Raw genomic sequence first — 15,763 nt, 5'->3', positions numbered from 1 at the left:
GCAGTGTAGGGATATTTAAGGTTAGGATAACAGATTTTCAAATATGGTATGTACCTTCAGTCACCCACCATTCGTTTTTCCAGCCAGCTCCTCTGTCCTCTGTAATGTGAATAATTGACCTCAATGATATTTGTTACTTGTTAGAAATCACTATTATTAACTTTGAGTGAAACAGCTAGTTCTTACTAAGAATGAACTACATGAGACACTTTTTCATAGGGGAATTAAAGCCAAAAACTATCTGAGAGTTTCAAAACATCCCACATGGTAATTTTGATTGATTAGGTCCTAATGAGAAAAGCAACAGACACAGAATTTGAGAAAGAAAAGATGTCTAACATCACAGGAAGACTCATGATGAGACTATTCCTATGAAGTGCTTAAGATCACTTTATCTGCAGTAACAATATAAATACATAACAATAGTAAATATGGAGTCAGCGAGGACATCAAAAAAAAATTCCAATACAGCACTGCCACCAAACTGGGGTTTGACACTAGAAAGGATGATGCAGTTTGTGATGCAGTAGACTTCAGAACTAGGGAAGAAGGACAACTGTGTGATGCCACCTTTGCCAGGATCTTTCTGCCTCTACAAGATTAAGAAAACACATTTCACAATAGACACCTCCAAGAATTCAAGCCACTGTTCATTTCCATCTAAAGTGGACCAGTGACAGTTAAATAATTATCAGATGTCCAACTTAGACTGACTGTAATGAGCAGGCCAAAGCCTCTTTCCAACATCAGAATTGTTCCTCGTGACAGCATCTCCTTGTCATCTCTCTTTCCTAGGGAGAGACCCCTTCAGTTACAGGGTAACTGTGTCCAACAGAGTGAAATAGCAAGTCCCAATTCCTATGACTTTTGCTAGAGACAAAAGAGAGAAAAATGGACTTGATTTCTATGAAATTAAGACATTTTTACATGTGATGCCTTCTCCACATAGAAGAGACTGACCCAGACATTTGTGGTAAGGAGGACAGAGTTACCAGCATGGCAGTCTAATATTGTTCCCTGTGCCAACAGCACTTACCCAAATCTACTGCACACTTTTATTTTTGGATAAGCATATGTGCAACTCCCTCACTAGGTTGAAAGAATACCAAAGGAACCAGGTGAACATCACCCTTCCCTTGAGAGTAGCTGGGTCAAATGCTTGCCCTGAATATCAGTGATCCTAATGGTAAGGTATATAAATAGGCTAGAGAATTACCAGAAATGAGATATTTAAAAGCAACCCAGTCTCTCTAAAAACTGTCCATTTGATCCTTTGTCTGGGTTAATGTGAGTGAGATCCTTATTGTGTAGAGAGAATAAACTAAAGAATTATATGCATAAAATCATTCATTATATAAATTTGTTAATATATACATTTGTTTAGAAAACACAGCAGGTTCAAAGATATGATTCATTAGGAGAACACTTGCCTATCATACATACGGCCACAGGCCCAAGGTTCAATTCTTTGTGCAGCAAAATCAAACAAAAACCCCTATACACAGCCACATGAAAACACATAGAACCTTCAGCTTTAAACAAGTCAAAATTGCAAATGCATCCTTGCCTCCCCAAGTCCTTTTATGGCTAACAATCATGTGCGTTTATGTGCACTTCCACTAGAACACTCTCTATAGCACTGGTGCGTTGTGTTTATAATAATCAGAGATACAGTTGTTCTGTGGGCCAACAGTTTAGGGGAAATTCTGGGTCATCAGTGTTAATAGGAATGTCTTTATTGTGGAGTTTCATGGCTTTTTCACTACCCCAATAGGCTTTGTGATTCATCCTTGAATTTATCATGTGATACTCATTCCCCACAGCCCACCTTTTATGAAGCAACCAAGGAGCTAGTAGTGTTCGTAATTTGATTTGAGAAATTTTAAATCAGACATGCTTCTAATGTAGGTCTCTTCTGTTAAAGACCTCTCACCACTGAGGAGTTGTAATTCTGTAAGATTCCGTGGGGCATAGTTCTGTATCCCAGTTGCCCAGAAGAATCCCTACGAAGCTTCAAACAGGCCAGGGTGGGGCCCTGCAGCAAAGTCAGGGCCTCGGAGGATGGATTGAAGTAGTAAGCTTGAGAGCTACGCATTCTAGGAGTTATACCTCCTTACCAGCCTGGGAGCCATGGACCAAACAATGTGAACTCTTCTTAAACAATGAATGTGAGTCCATGAACTCCATCCCACCAAACACCAACAGGGTTAGGATGTTTCATTTACATATGTGTAAAAACAGACACAGGCCAAGCCTGATTGTGCATGCCTTTAAACCCATCATTCTGGAGGCAGATACATGTGGGTGTGAGTTCTAGGCCAGCCTGGTCTGTAGAGTGTGTCCCAAGCCCCTATTTAGCAAGACCAACTCTTTAAACAGGCATGTGGTGCATGAATTTAATCCCAGCACTCAAGAGGCTGAGGCAAGTAGATTGCTGTGAGTTCAAGGCCAGCCTGATTATATATCTATATCTATATCTATATCTATATCCATATCCATATCCATATCCATATCTATATCTATACACACACACACAGTTCCAGAACAGCCACAGCTACATGAAGGAACCTTGTCTCAAAAACAACCAAATAAACAAAAAAACAAGACAAAACATTTTAACAGGCTTATGTGAGGTCTCACCACTTACAGATGGTGAATACACACTGGAAAAGATATACAACCTCATCAGTCACTGGGGAAATGAAACTTTTAAAAACCAATGCTACTAGATACCTACTACCAAAGTCATGTTTGTAAAATAATAAATAAATAGAAGTAAGGAATAAAGGAAAATAGAGACAATATTTCATAGAAGATTTGGGGCCAAGAAGGGAAAATGCTAAGAACTTAAGAGGCACTAACACAGAAAGTTTTATTCAAGTGTCCTTCAGAGAACAAACCCAACCAGAGTATTGAGGGAGCCTCAAGCCAGAGGATGAAAGTTTTGAGCACTCCCAGGAAAGAATAGGGGACAGTAGAAGCCAGCAACATGTGTAGGTGACATGGCTAGGAGAATATAGGTCAACAGCTAGCAGGCTTGTAGGGCTTGAGTCAACAACTAGCAGGCTTGTAGGGCCTGTTGTCTTAGGACCACAGACTCTACCTGGCTGGTGGACAGTAAGAAGTGAAAGGTTTCCATGGATATGCAAAGCAGGTAGCCTCTAGACCAGCAGTTCTCAACCTGTGGCTCATGATCCCTTTGTGGGTTACATATCAGGTATCCTGCATATCAGATCTCTACATTATGATTTATAACAGTAACAAAATCACAGCTGTGAAATAACAAAGAAATAATTTTATGGATAGGGTTCAAAGAAGCATGAGGAGCTGTATTAAAAGGTCACATCCTTAGGAAGGTTGAGTAGCACTGCTCTAGGTGGTAAACAGCTGCTTGGACACATATTAGCACTGACAGCCAGGCTTTTACATACGGGGGTTTCAGCTTGTGGTGAACAAAAAAAACCTATGAAGTCAAACCAGAAGGACCATCTTTTTGTCCACTTCTATAACATACCTGTTTTGCAGAGCCATTCAAAGGCTATCGGAGATAAAGTACTGATTTAGACAGAGCAGAAGGTAGTATAGCCAGAAAAGCCTGCAAATAGCCCAGGCAGCGTGGGAGAAGTCCTAAGCAGATCCTGTCCACCGCCGAAGCCTCTGCGAGGCAGAGGAAAGCCAGTGTTCTAGTTTGCCTGTTCTCTGCAGGTCATCTCCTTACCTGCACAGTATCTACATCACACAAAATTTACTTTTTCACTAAAATGGATCCTAATGTCTGTACATGCCCACTCTTTCACAGATACGCCCGACCCCCACCCCCACCCTCACACCTTCTAGGGAGGGATGGGAGCTATCTCAGCATTTTCAAGAGAAAAATGACTCTGACCTCCACATGAACCAAGAGTTACATGAGATTCTAGGAGTTGGAACTGATAGTCAATCAACACTCGCTGGCACTTTACAAGGTGGTGGACAGGATCTTAGAGGGAATGATTATGCCTTGTGGTAGTATTATAAGTAAGATACATGTAAGAAATTATTAAACTAGAAAAAAACACAATTTCATCACCACAGGAGTAATTTTTACATCAACAGATGCTAAAATTAGAGAGTAAACACGTTAAACAGGGATACTTGCATGATCTCACAGTATCTCCCCACAGATGCTTATTAATTACAAAGGAAAACAATAATTACAATGGAAGAATTCGTCAGAACCCTATGATCAAAAGAAGCTTGTCAGCAACTCGGGCCTCCTGTGGTGATGCAGGAAACACACAGTCTCACTTTTGTATATTTTTAATGAAAATGCATCATCTCGGTTTGACTAGGAGGGAACCTTGGCAAATCCAAACTGAAGGAGATAAAGTAACTGGCCATGACTCTTGAAGGCTGTCAAGATCCTGGGACAGAAGAAATACTGAGGAAATCTTTCTGGATGAAGCAACAAAACAATAGCACCATTTCTGGTAATGTGGGGTCCTGGCAATGTGGGGTCCTGGCAATGTGGGGTCCTGGCCTGATGGAGGGCCCAGAAGGGAGCACGAATCCTTTAGTTGGTAAAATTGGAAAATGAGCTCCTGATTCTGTATCTGTCAGTCATTGTTCTGCTTTTGAGATTGTTGTGTAAGATGTTTGGCCATGAAGGTGAAGGGCAAGCGCATCTTCATACTACTTCCTCGACTTTTTATAACCCTGACTATTTTCAAAATAAAAAGCTAAAAAAGAAAAAAAGATTTTTGTATTCTGGAACTTAGAGATAACAGGATCATTATTCAAGGAGATTTCCCCCTTCTTGGTATTTTGTGATAAGAAAGGTGAAAGAGGTCCAAAATGTGTATTTTAATAAGCATGTCCTATGACACTGATGCAGTATGCATCCCCATCTAAAACTTGGGCTGGAGGAATTACTGGAAAAGACAACAAAAGAGTCAAAGGCTGGAGGGATGTGAGGGAAGGGGAGGTAATGAGAAGAAACTGGATGCTTCTGCAAGCAGGCTTCAGGGCTTCTGACTGCGGGACACAGGGGGAGAGAGGCAACTATGAGGTGACATCATGAAAGACATTATATACGAGACATTGGGGGGGGTGCAGAAAGAGACCAGGGGATTAATAGACACACTGTTGACTATATACATGAGCTCTTGGCAGCTGCTGATGAGACTGAAGTAGACACTTCACAATTGTTTTTTGAATTTTTTCTCTGAATGGTATTTTTCTCTGAGTGGTATTTGCTCTGTGCTGGGACTTCTTTGGAAGGGGTCCAGACATAACCACCTAATTACTTACCTTTCTATTGCTGTGATAAAAATCACACGATCAAGTCAACATATAGAAGGAAGGGTTTATTTGGGCTTGAGGTTCCAGAGAGGTAAGACTTCATCACCATCACAGTGGGGAACTATGCTGACAGACAAACACGGAGGCAGGCACAGCTCAGAGCTTTTAAAACTGCAAAACACTCCTCTGGGGACACACTTTGTCCAGCAAGGTGACACCTGGTAAGCCTCCCCCAAATTGCATTAACTAGGGACCAAGCTTTCAAACATTTAAGCCCCTGGAGGACATTTTCATGCCAACCATCACCATAGCTTTAACCATGACACAAATACTGTGTTTTGTTTGGAAAACAGACCATTTACCTAGGAAACCATTTACCTAGGGGCTATTTGGCATTATGATTGACAAGTAGCTTGAAGAATAAGGCAGAGAGAAAGGCAGCCTTGCAAGCTCAAGCATCTGTAGACCTTCTCAGGTAGCCCCCTCTTGTTGAGTAGACAGTGAGAAGCAGCAGCTGACCCAGGAAGAGGGACCATAATGCTCAGGGGTCATCTTCATTTGCAGGGATCATACGCTTCTTCCTCATCATTTTCAGGACTGGAAGCCAGAAGTGAATCTGAAAGTTGGATAAACAGACAGTGGAATTACTTTGAATGCTACTGCTATAAATTTTGAAAAAACACAGAAAATATCCTTGGGGGCTCTCTCAGTCTTTCATTGGCTGAACTGCTTTCCAGCTGTGTACCTTGGACACTGTGGTAATGTGAATGATTCATGTGCTTGACACAAAAGTGAATTTCTCCATCTAGACACAAGGGCTCTCTTCTATGCATCCTTGAGGAGACATCTAGTTTGGCATTTATAAAGCAACTTTCTTTATTGTCCTGGTGACCTGAATATGTGAGTGTTTTGAACTCTTCTTTGAATTGCTTGCAGATTCTTACTTTTCTCTCATTAATAAGTCAAATAAAATCAGTAATGTGTATAAGAGGCAGATAGATAGACAGACAGACAGACAGACAGACAGACAGACAGATAGAATTCTTTAAGATTTACTAAGTGCTGTTTCCTTCCATCTTCCCAATAGCCAACTACAAAATAGATTCACTCAATCACACTGTAGTTGGTCTCCTAATGTAAAGTTGTGGAACGCTTTGAAATCCAGTGTCATTTGACTTCAAATTGAGCTTTATTTAGCTTAATTAGAAGTATAGCACCACCCTGGTCTTACCTTTTTAAAGTACGGACTCAGTTTCCCGTCAGCTTCTCCCAATGGCTGCTTTGAGCGTTTCTCAAGGAGCTTCCCATGGAGGTATTCAATTCGCTCCCTCTCCACTTCAGGGTAGAAGGAGACTGACACTAGAATTTTAAGCTGCATCAGCATTGAAGACAACAATCCTAGTATTATTAGTGTTAAGAGAATAATACTGAGAGGAACCCAAGTCTCGGACACACTGAGACGTGGTTTAAGAATGCAGCTTGGTTCGAACATAGATATATTAAAGGCAGAATCATGGATGACTCCTTGAGTTCCTTGCTTCTAAAATGAAAGAAAGAATAAAATAACCAATATGTATGCCATCTTCTACTCTTTCTACTTCCTCGAAACACACTATTTTCCTGAAAATATTCAGGGAACTTTGACTAAAGTAGCTATCTGTAAGCCAGGCAATGGTGATGAACTCTGTGAGTTCAAGACCAGCCTGGTCTACAGCGTGAGTTCCAGGACAGCCGGGACTACATGGAGAAACCTGTCTCAAAAAATTGATGAGGAAGAGGAGGAGGAAGAGGAGGAGGAGGAGGAAGAGGAGGAGGAGGAGAAGGAACAGGAGTGGGAAGAAGAAGAAGAAGAGGAAGAAGAGGAGGAGGAGGAGGAGGAGGAGAAGGAGGAGGAAGAGGAAGAGAAAGAAGCTGTCTGTCAAATATTCCTGTATACATTATGATTGTAACAGAGAAGAAAGGATGAGTTTTATCTATAAAGGTGACAGTGTTTTCCAGAGTGGGTTTGTGAAGAAATTCTATCAAATAGGATCGATTCTCTATCTCTTCTTAGTGACCCAGATGCCTGTGGAAATGTTAGGTTCTAGGAAGACATAGAACTATGCTTTAATAAGCGTAACCATATACCCACTTTTAATGGATTTTTTACTTTGTTTTTTTTTTTACTTAGAGCACACAGAAGTAATGAAAGATGAGGCATCAGCTCAAATGAAAAAGAGAATTGGTTTGTTACACAGCCATTCAAGTCTTCCTGTAAGGACAAACTCCCCTTCATCATACCACAAAGTTAAAAGATATTAAGACACCGAGTCATGGACTCAATCTTTTGAGTTAGGGGGAGTTCTTACTCTTTAGAATATGACATCTCCTTTTAGGATGACATATTGACCCACATCATTGAGGCAGACTCAATGGTCTTGTTGGAGGCGGTTGGAGGAGGCATTTTCTGGTCTCTCTGGTGTTAGAAGGAGTTTGAAGGCTAGAGAACAAACCAGTTGTTCAGCCAAAACAAAAGACAGAAGATGACATTGAACCACCCAGCTTGGCCACCCTAGTGGAGAGCACATGCTGATTCAGCTCTTTCTTTCCTCTGACCTGGAAAAGTCATTTAATCTCTCAGTGGATTTGTTTTCTAATTTGGTAAAGCAGGAATTAATGGACCAGATCCTGCCCATGAATAAACTACTCCCAGTGAAAATTAAACACCTTGGGGATGGGGCATTAACCTTACAGACTGGAATACTCAGTAAGTTATTATCACCCAAGTGCCACAGAGCCCCAGGGCCAAGAAGTAAATGACTTCTCTAATTAATTAAGTAAGTAAGTAAGTAACCACATCCATCGAACACCTTGCATCTTAGACCTGCCACCAAACCTGGGACCTCTGTGCAAATGCCAAGTTACATGTGTGCCAAAGCTGGAAAACATTTGGGTAGCTTCTCTTCTCCTTTTATTAAAAAGACAGTCTCAGTCTACAATTAAATGGAGATTTCAGTCCCTAGAGCAGAGGCATGCACTCTTTTTAATACGATGGGAGAAACAAACACATCGATCGAGTCAGTGATGAGCAATCCTGCAATGAGAAAGCAGCGGGTGTTCGGTCTGGGAAGAAGCTATTGAGTCTAGAAATCTAACTGGGGATTTGCAATTGGGAGCTTCGGAAAGATTGAGTCAACACTTTTGTATGGGCTTGCTTTGGGGCAATGTAGAAGAGATATTCGCTCTTTCAAAATGCCAAGCAATATCCGAAATGAGACCCCAATGGTTTAGAATATGTTTACCTCTCTTAAGTAAACAACTTGCTGAGATGGTATTGCTTGCAGTGGATGGGAGGCTCTGCTACCAGATTGTCCTGGAAAATTAATGCAGTCCAGAACCTGGCCCATGGGTGCCCTCACTAAATCGGGACCAAGGCTCATCCATCCAAGCTCAACTTGGATCACCTCCTACTCTCTTTATTTAAAGCATTTGTCTAAAACTGTACAATAGTGGAAGGAAAATATTGGCAAAACCTTGCACCGCTGTTTCTTTTCCTGTCTGATTTCTCTTTCGCAAATCTTCCATAGCAGAGAAGGTGAGGAGCCTTCAAGGGCATCTTGGGATAAGGGCAGGGTATTGCCAGTCATGTGGGCAGAGGCGAGCTGCTGGCATAGTCTCCCAGGTACAGAAGAAAACTCAGGAGATGTCACAGAAACCTTGGACTCATATCTGACCAGTGCTCAACGTCTAGCTGCTGTTATGTGTGTACACAGTGGTCCCTTCCATTGGCATGTGAGTTCTGCAACAGAACTGTCATGTTTAGACATTATTATTTCCCTGGTACTCAACAATGTTTAAGGGTGAATTTTACGGGAAGATAGAACTTAGACATACACACAGACATACAGACACAGAGACACAGTGAGAGACACACACATGCACACAAACATTCACAGACACAGGCACACACACAGACACATGCACATGTGCATACAGAAACACAGACACATAGACGTACACATGGACAGAGACACATGCATACATGCACAGGTATATACAGATACACAGACACACAGACACAGACACAGAGACACACACAGAAAGACACACAAGTACACATGAACACAAACACACACAGACACACACACATGCACACACAAACGTGCGCATGCATGCATGCACAGGCATACTCCAGTCTAAATCAGTGAAAATTCATCAAACAGGCATGGATGTTTTATACTGACACAGAGAGAAATACATGAGAGAATCCGAAGAATAAAAACAGGGGTAAGTGAGTGGGAAAATAGGAAGACTGAGAGGGGGAGTGAGGCAGGGGGGTGAAGTGGGGGAGTGAGGTAAGGGAGTGGTAAGGGAATGAGGTGAGGGGAGTTAGGTAGGGGTGAGGTGGGGGAGTGAGATGAGGGAGAGCGAGGTAGAGAAAGAGGCCTTTTGCTTCTGGGCTTCTTATTTAGCATCATTTGAAGCATACCTTCCATTATCTGCTCATTCCAAATATCTAGAGCAACAGGGAACCTTATAATTATGTGAATTCTTCAGGGGCTGCAGAGAGCTCAGAGTAATCAACTCTAAGAAGCAGCTCAGGATTTGGAGGGCAAGAACCCTGAGACGTGGTGTGCCGAACCAGAAGAAGGGTAAGGCCAGAAGAACTTGAGGCACCCAGAAGCAGAGAAAGGGAGAGTGGGGTTCAGAGTGGCCATTCTCCACAGCATCTTAATAAAGAGGGGACAACTCAGACACGTGGAGACAGTGGCCTGTAGGGTACTTAACCCCAGCAAGTTCACCTCCCCCTCCTTCCACCTGGTTCAGCTCTATAATCTTCAATATTATAAAAACAGGCAAATGTCTGATATTTTCCAGATTCTGTGAAATGTTACAGGCAAAAAGGGAAAAAGAGAAAAAGATGTGATGTAACCTAGCATTCTCTGCTGGCTCATGGCTGCCAGGGGAAGAAGAGAAGCTAAAGGAAAGACAGATCCCCTACGCAAAGCAGAGCACTGGGTCCAAGGAAGACTGATGGAGATTCTCACAGAATCTCGGGGATATCGAAGTTCGAGTTAGGGATCTTCTTCGGGTGGTAGAATTAGAAAGGGGTTCTCAGTCTTGACTGCACAGTGGTGTTACTTGGAACGGGAGCTGAAAAATTCACTCTAATCCAAGCAAAGTGGATTCTCTGAGGATTCTGGATAGGAGCATCACTTCCTGTCTCTTCACTTCCACTGAAACACACACAGACAGACACACAAACACACAGACACACACACACAGACACACACAGACACAGACATGCAGACACACGCACACACCACTCCCCACGGAGACACATGTTGTTGACAGAGTTGTGTAAAAAGAGAAGCTAAGGTATATGGACATCATTTTAATGGGTTCCTCCTCATCCCACTCCTACGGTTGAAGCCCTTCCTGTGAGTAAGGACTCAGGCTACAAAACAAAGTTCCCAGTCAGAAGAGTTTGGAGTCTGTCTGTTCAAATCTCAACATCAAGAAAAAATCAAGCCCCAAACCCTGCTTTGTATGTCCTTACACACCCTTTGAGACTCAACCAAAGAGAAATCAAAGCTTAACCCCTGACACAAATTTATTCCTACACTCCAGGGTTTGCTGACTGTAATACCCCCAATGATATAATATCCTAGTTCCTGGAGCCCGTGACACTGTCTAAGAGAAAAGTCCCAGCAGTGACACAAAGTCAGACCCTTTGAGATGGAGAAACTGTCTTGGTGCACCCTAATGTGACCATGAGCCTGGTTTTCCTCGCACAGAGAGATACGTGTGATGCCAACACAAGCCAAGTAATACTGCTGGCCAAATAAAACCAGATGATGCAGAGTGAGTGGCTTTCCGGAAGGCAGACGCCCATGCCAAAGCATTTGGACTTCAGCCCAGCGATACTGTTCTAGACTTCTTGCTTTTGAACGAAGAAAGAGTAAATTTATGCTGATTTAAGACACCCAGCTTATGACCACTAAATAGCCATAGAAAAATAATATAGCATTATATTTTAACTCTGGGACCTAATTTAGCCCATACTATAGGGCTCCTTCTGTGTGCCAGGCACCAGGAATCTGAGGACACTGGCTGGCTTGGGATGTTCCAGTGTTTTCGCAAGGCGCACCAATAACATGTCCCATTACCCCATGGGAAACGCTTGTGAGCCCCTACCTCTCCACGTAGTTTCAAGTGAACTTCCAGCCCTGGTAAGCTTTGGAACTGTTTGTTCACGGAGGAAATGAACCGATTCAGCAGATAATCCACAGCTGCGAACAGCACCCACATGTAGAGGTAGGTCAGGACGGGAAAGAAGAACAGCCCGAGGTTTTTCCTCTCTTTAGGAGTCAGCTGCAAAGACGGGATGATGACGTATTTCTTCCTTTCCTTCTTATTCAGCGGGAGGACACAGGGCCGCTGTTGGTGCCTCTCCTTTTCATCAAACAGAACAAATTGTCTGGTGATGTAGACATTCTCATACTTCCAGCCACAGGGGCCCAGGAATCGCTTCAGGAAGAGGCCAGTGCTCACTAGGATGAGCAGAAGCCCGGCGAGGGCAAGCAGCTTCTGGCCCACGGAAGTCAGCAGCTCTGTCGCGACCACCATATGGTGCAGCACACCTAGGACTTCTCCTCTAGTGTCGTTCATATGAGCCTCCAGGGCATGGCTGGGACTAAAAAGAGAGACCACCAGAGTCTGGTTCCAAGAAACAAGGTCATCAAATAGATTTGGTGGAGTGGCAAGGCCGTAAATCCACTGAATGGCTTCAGTATATCGTTTTAAAAGTGGGAAATGTATTGAAAAGCTCTTTGCCCTTAGGTTGCAAGTCATGCTGTCTAGGAGGGCTCTGAAGTTATAAAATATATTTTCCACATGTCCAAAGATCACTACCCCTGTGCCAGCCGCAATCAAAGCATTCCTCCCTTCACGGAGGCCACTTGAGAGAACGGCAAGAAGAACGAAGCATCTTGCGTGCTTGGAACAGCACAGAGAAACACAGGTGGTAAACCAGATAGCAGAGACCAGGGCAACGGATGGCAGGACCCAGTAGAAGGCTGCAGAGAGGAGGCTCACCAAAAGGAAAGCCACTAAGCAACAAACTCCCAAGTGTTGGATGAAGTCCATCCAGCCCGTGCTTCCTGGAAACACGTAAGTCCCCCAAAGCCTTAGCAAAATACTGGTGCCCAAGGTCCAGAGCCTCATACTCCCTGTGTCCCTAGAAATAAAGAAACCAAGTTTAGAAGTTATTTAGAAATCAAATGGTAGACGCCAGGTGGTGGTGGCGCACGCCTTTAATCCTAACACTTGGGAGGCAGAAGCAGGCGGATTTCTGAGTTCGAGGCCAGCCTGGTCTACAGAGTGAGTCCAGGACAGCCAGGACTACACAGAGAAACCCTGTCTCGAAAAAGCAAAAAAAAAAAAAAAGGAAAAGAAATCAAATGGTAGACTAGCTGTAAACACACATACACACACATGTGTGTATACATATATGTATATATAAGATATATATTTATATAATATGATTATAAATGTGTATATATGTAGTATATATCTATATGTATACATATATGTGTGTGTGTATATATATATCCCTCCTTCTGTCCCTTCCCAGTGGGACTCCCACCAAAAAATGGGATAAATAGAATACATAAAGATGTGAGGTGATACCAAGAGGTAATCCCAGCACTTGAGAGGCAGAGGCAGGCAAAAGTCTCTGAGTTTCAGGCCAGCTTGGCTTATAGAGTGAGTTCCAGGACATTTAGGGCTACATAGAGAAATCCTGTCTCAACAAAACAAAACAAAACAATAAAAAACCAATCAAACAAGCAAACCAAAACAATAACAACAACTGGAGGTGAGGTGTGTTTCTGCATCTTTGGGTCTAGGTTGGCCTCAGGATTTAGCCAATAAAATGTGGCAGCAATGTGCACATGCCAGCCTTGGGACTATGGCTCAGTTCTTCTGCTCCAGTCTAGTCTTACCATCTCCTGCACTGTGGTAATTAGTGTCCTTTTAACACGTTAACAAATTACCACAGACTCACTAGATCAAAGAAACACCCATTTGTTCTTAGATTCTTCCTGGACGTCAGTGATCTAAAATGGGTCCCTAGAGCTGTGATTCCTCTGGAGGGTCAGGAGGAGAACTGGGTTGCTTTCCTGTGATAGCTCCTTGCCGGGTGGGGGTTGGGGGGAATGCATTCTCTGGATCATGGCTCCTCCTTCCTCCATCTCAAAGTCAGCAGACCACTGGGGGAAGAGTAACTCACTGACTGACATAAAAATACCAGCACAGAACCATATGTATAAGATTGAATGGGGGACACTGTGCAGCCTTTAAACACTCTCAAATATATTCATTTTCATGGAAGTATAATGGGATAGGCTCTATGGCACAGTTTAACACTGTGAGAACTGGTGTGCTACACTGGGTGTGGTAGAGATGAACGTAGGTGATGGCTACGGGGCATGAATTGGAAACCAGATGTGAAGATCTGATTCTGTGCTCAGGCTGAGTGGAGCTAACAAAAGGCAGAATTAAGATGGAGGAAACAGGCACCTTAGAAATAAACACACGTACATTTCTGGTGCAGGAATGGGTCCTAGCAGAAAAGAAATGTGGAGAAAATTCTTATGTTGAAGACAGGCAGTACCCATTGCTTTAAAAAAAAAAAAACCAAAACCAAAAAACAAACCAACAAAAAAACACTGCTGTAACAAAATTCCTGACAGAATCAACTTGGTAGAGGATTTTAGTGCAGGGTTGGGTGACTTCAGTTTAGGGTTGTTTGGGCCTAGGATTTCGAGCAGAACATCAGGGAACCAGGAAGGCATTGCAGAGGAGAGCTGTTACATCAGGCAGACAGAAATTAGAGGTGGAAACAGGAAGTGAGCAGGGCTAATATGCCCCCAAGAACCCTCCCCCCAGTGGTCCACTTCCTCATGCTCAGCCCCACCCACTGTGTCCATAGCCTCTCAAAGTAGTGTGGCCATCTGAAGACCAAGGTTCAAATCAGGAGCCTCTGCAGGAGCACTGCAAACTCACCCTACAATGGTCATTGTCATGTAGACTAGCTTCACGGAAATCAATATCCCAAATGTGGAGCCAGCAGGATGGCTCATCAGATAAAGGCTTGGAGAGTCCGGTGGTTGTTGTATTTTTATTTGTTTGTTTTTGGTTTGGTTTGGTTTGGTTTGGGTTTTGCCAGCTTGACACAGGCTAGAGTCATTTGGAAGAGGGACTCAGTTGAGAAAACGTCCCTATCAGATTGGCAATCCTATAGGGCATTTTTATTGATTGATATGAGTACACCTAGTCCATGAGAGGGGCAGGGCCACCATGGACAGTAATCCTGAGTGGTGTAAGAATGTTACCTTGCTCCTTCACGTCAGCCATCCGACTTCTGGTAGCCTCTGCTTGGGGGCTAACACCTGGGAGCTAAGACAGATGCTCTCTGTTGACTGTTTGTCTTTGAAGAAGCCGCCTGGGCACACCCACCGGCTGAGTACACCAGCCACCCAGCCACCTGAAGATCTTCTGAACCTGGGGACTTCGGCACCTGAACTTTCTTTGTAGTGTAATCTAGAGACTTGTGTTCAGTTTCTCCTGTGACTATAAAAACCCTGGTTTATTCTCAGTAAAGTGAAGCCCTGATTGGGATGCAACTTGGCTTCGTGTTTTCTTTGCATTTCAGACCCTTTATTTCAGGTCCTTTATTAACTGCGGGCAGTTTCATAAGAAGAAAGGAGGCTGAGCAAACCATAGAAGAGAGCCAGTAAGCAGCGGTCTTCCGGTAGACTCTGCTTCAGTTCCTACCCAGACCTCCCTTCATGATGAACTGTCATTTGGACATGTAAGCTACAATAAACCTTTTCTTTCCCAAGTTACTTTTGGACATGGTGTTTTGTCCCCACAATGGAAACCCTAACTAAGACACCTGAATACCTGAATTTTGATAGCTGGGACCCATGTAAATAAAAGTGGAAGGGCAGAGTGAACTCCATGGACTTGTCCTATGACCTCTGCATGGCAATGTGTAGCATAGATATCCAACTCCCATCTCTCTCTCTCTCTCTCTCTCTCTCTCTCTCTCTCTCCCTCTCTCTCTCTCTCTCCTCTCTCACTATCTCTTTCTCTCTCTCATACATAATACACTAATAAAGTAAAATATTGCTTAATAAAGTTGTCTCACAGGAGGCTCTTCTTGCATCAGAAGGCAGGGGAATTAGAGAGAAGATGGGGTAGAGAGCACGAAGGACCACCACTCTTTATTCCTGAGAGCTGTGTCATTTCTCAGTCGGTGAGCAATGCTTGCACATGGTCCCCAGGGAAGAGAGAGCCAATACCACCAATGGGTCTGTGCTCCTGACCCATGCTTTTCTGCTGCCCCTACCCAGAAGGGCCTAGTGGACATTGGGCAGTGGGTAGGTAGGAACTGTCACTCCTTAGACACAGCCCTATGCACTTTCTTTTTCTTTTC

The 15,763-nt window shown here is 43.3% G+C and overlaps 1 protein-coding gene across 1 annotated transcript in view; it reads right to left on the bottom strand.

The window, feature by feature from the left end:
* Nucleotides 1-5,330: 5,330 nt before the first annotated feature.
* Dcstamp (dendrocyte expressed seven transmembrane protein) overlaps nt 5,331-15,763 on the bottom strand; it is a 14,961-nt gene continuing 4,528 nt past the window's right edge. Inside the window, exons 2-4 of the mRNA XM_031359357.1 lie at nt 11,458-12,499; nt 6,512-6,820; nt 5,331-5,896 (exon numbers count right to left, since the gene is read on the bottom strand). Coding sequence (XP_031215217.1) covers nt 5,822-5,896; nt 6,512-6,820; nt 11,458-12,486 — 1,413 coding nt within the window. The 5' untranslated portion in view covers nt 12,487-12,499 and the 3' untranslated portion in view covers nt 5,331-5,821. The remainder of the gene's footprint in view (nt 5,897-6,511; nt 6,821-11,457; nt 12,500-15,763) is intronic.

The sequence above is a fragment of the Mastomys coucha genome, unplaced genomic scaffold (genome assembly GCF_008632895.1).
Source record: "Mastomys coucha isolate ucsf_1 unplaced genomic scaffold, UCSF_Mcou_1 pScaffold7, whole genome shotgun sequence".
NCBI classification, from domain to species: Eukaryota; Metazoa; Chordata; class Mammalia; order Rodentia; family Muridae; genus Mastomys; species Mastomys coucha.
The sequence above is the reverse complement of the archived record's forward strand: the minus strand, read 5'-3'. Positions and strand labels throughout refer to the sequence as shown.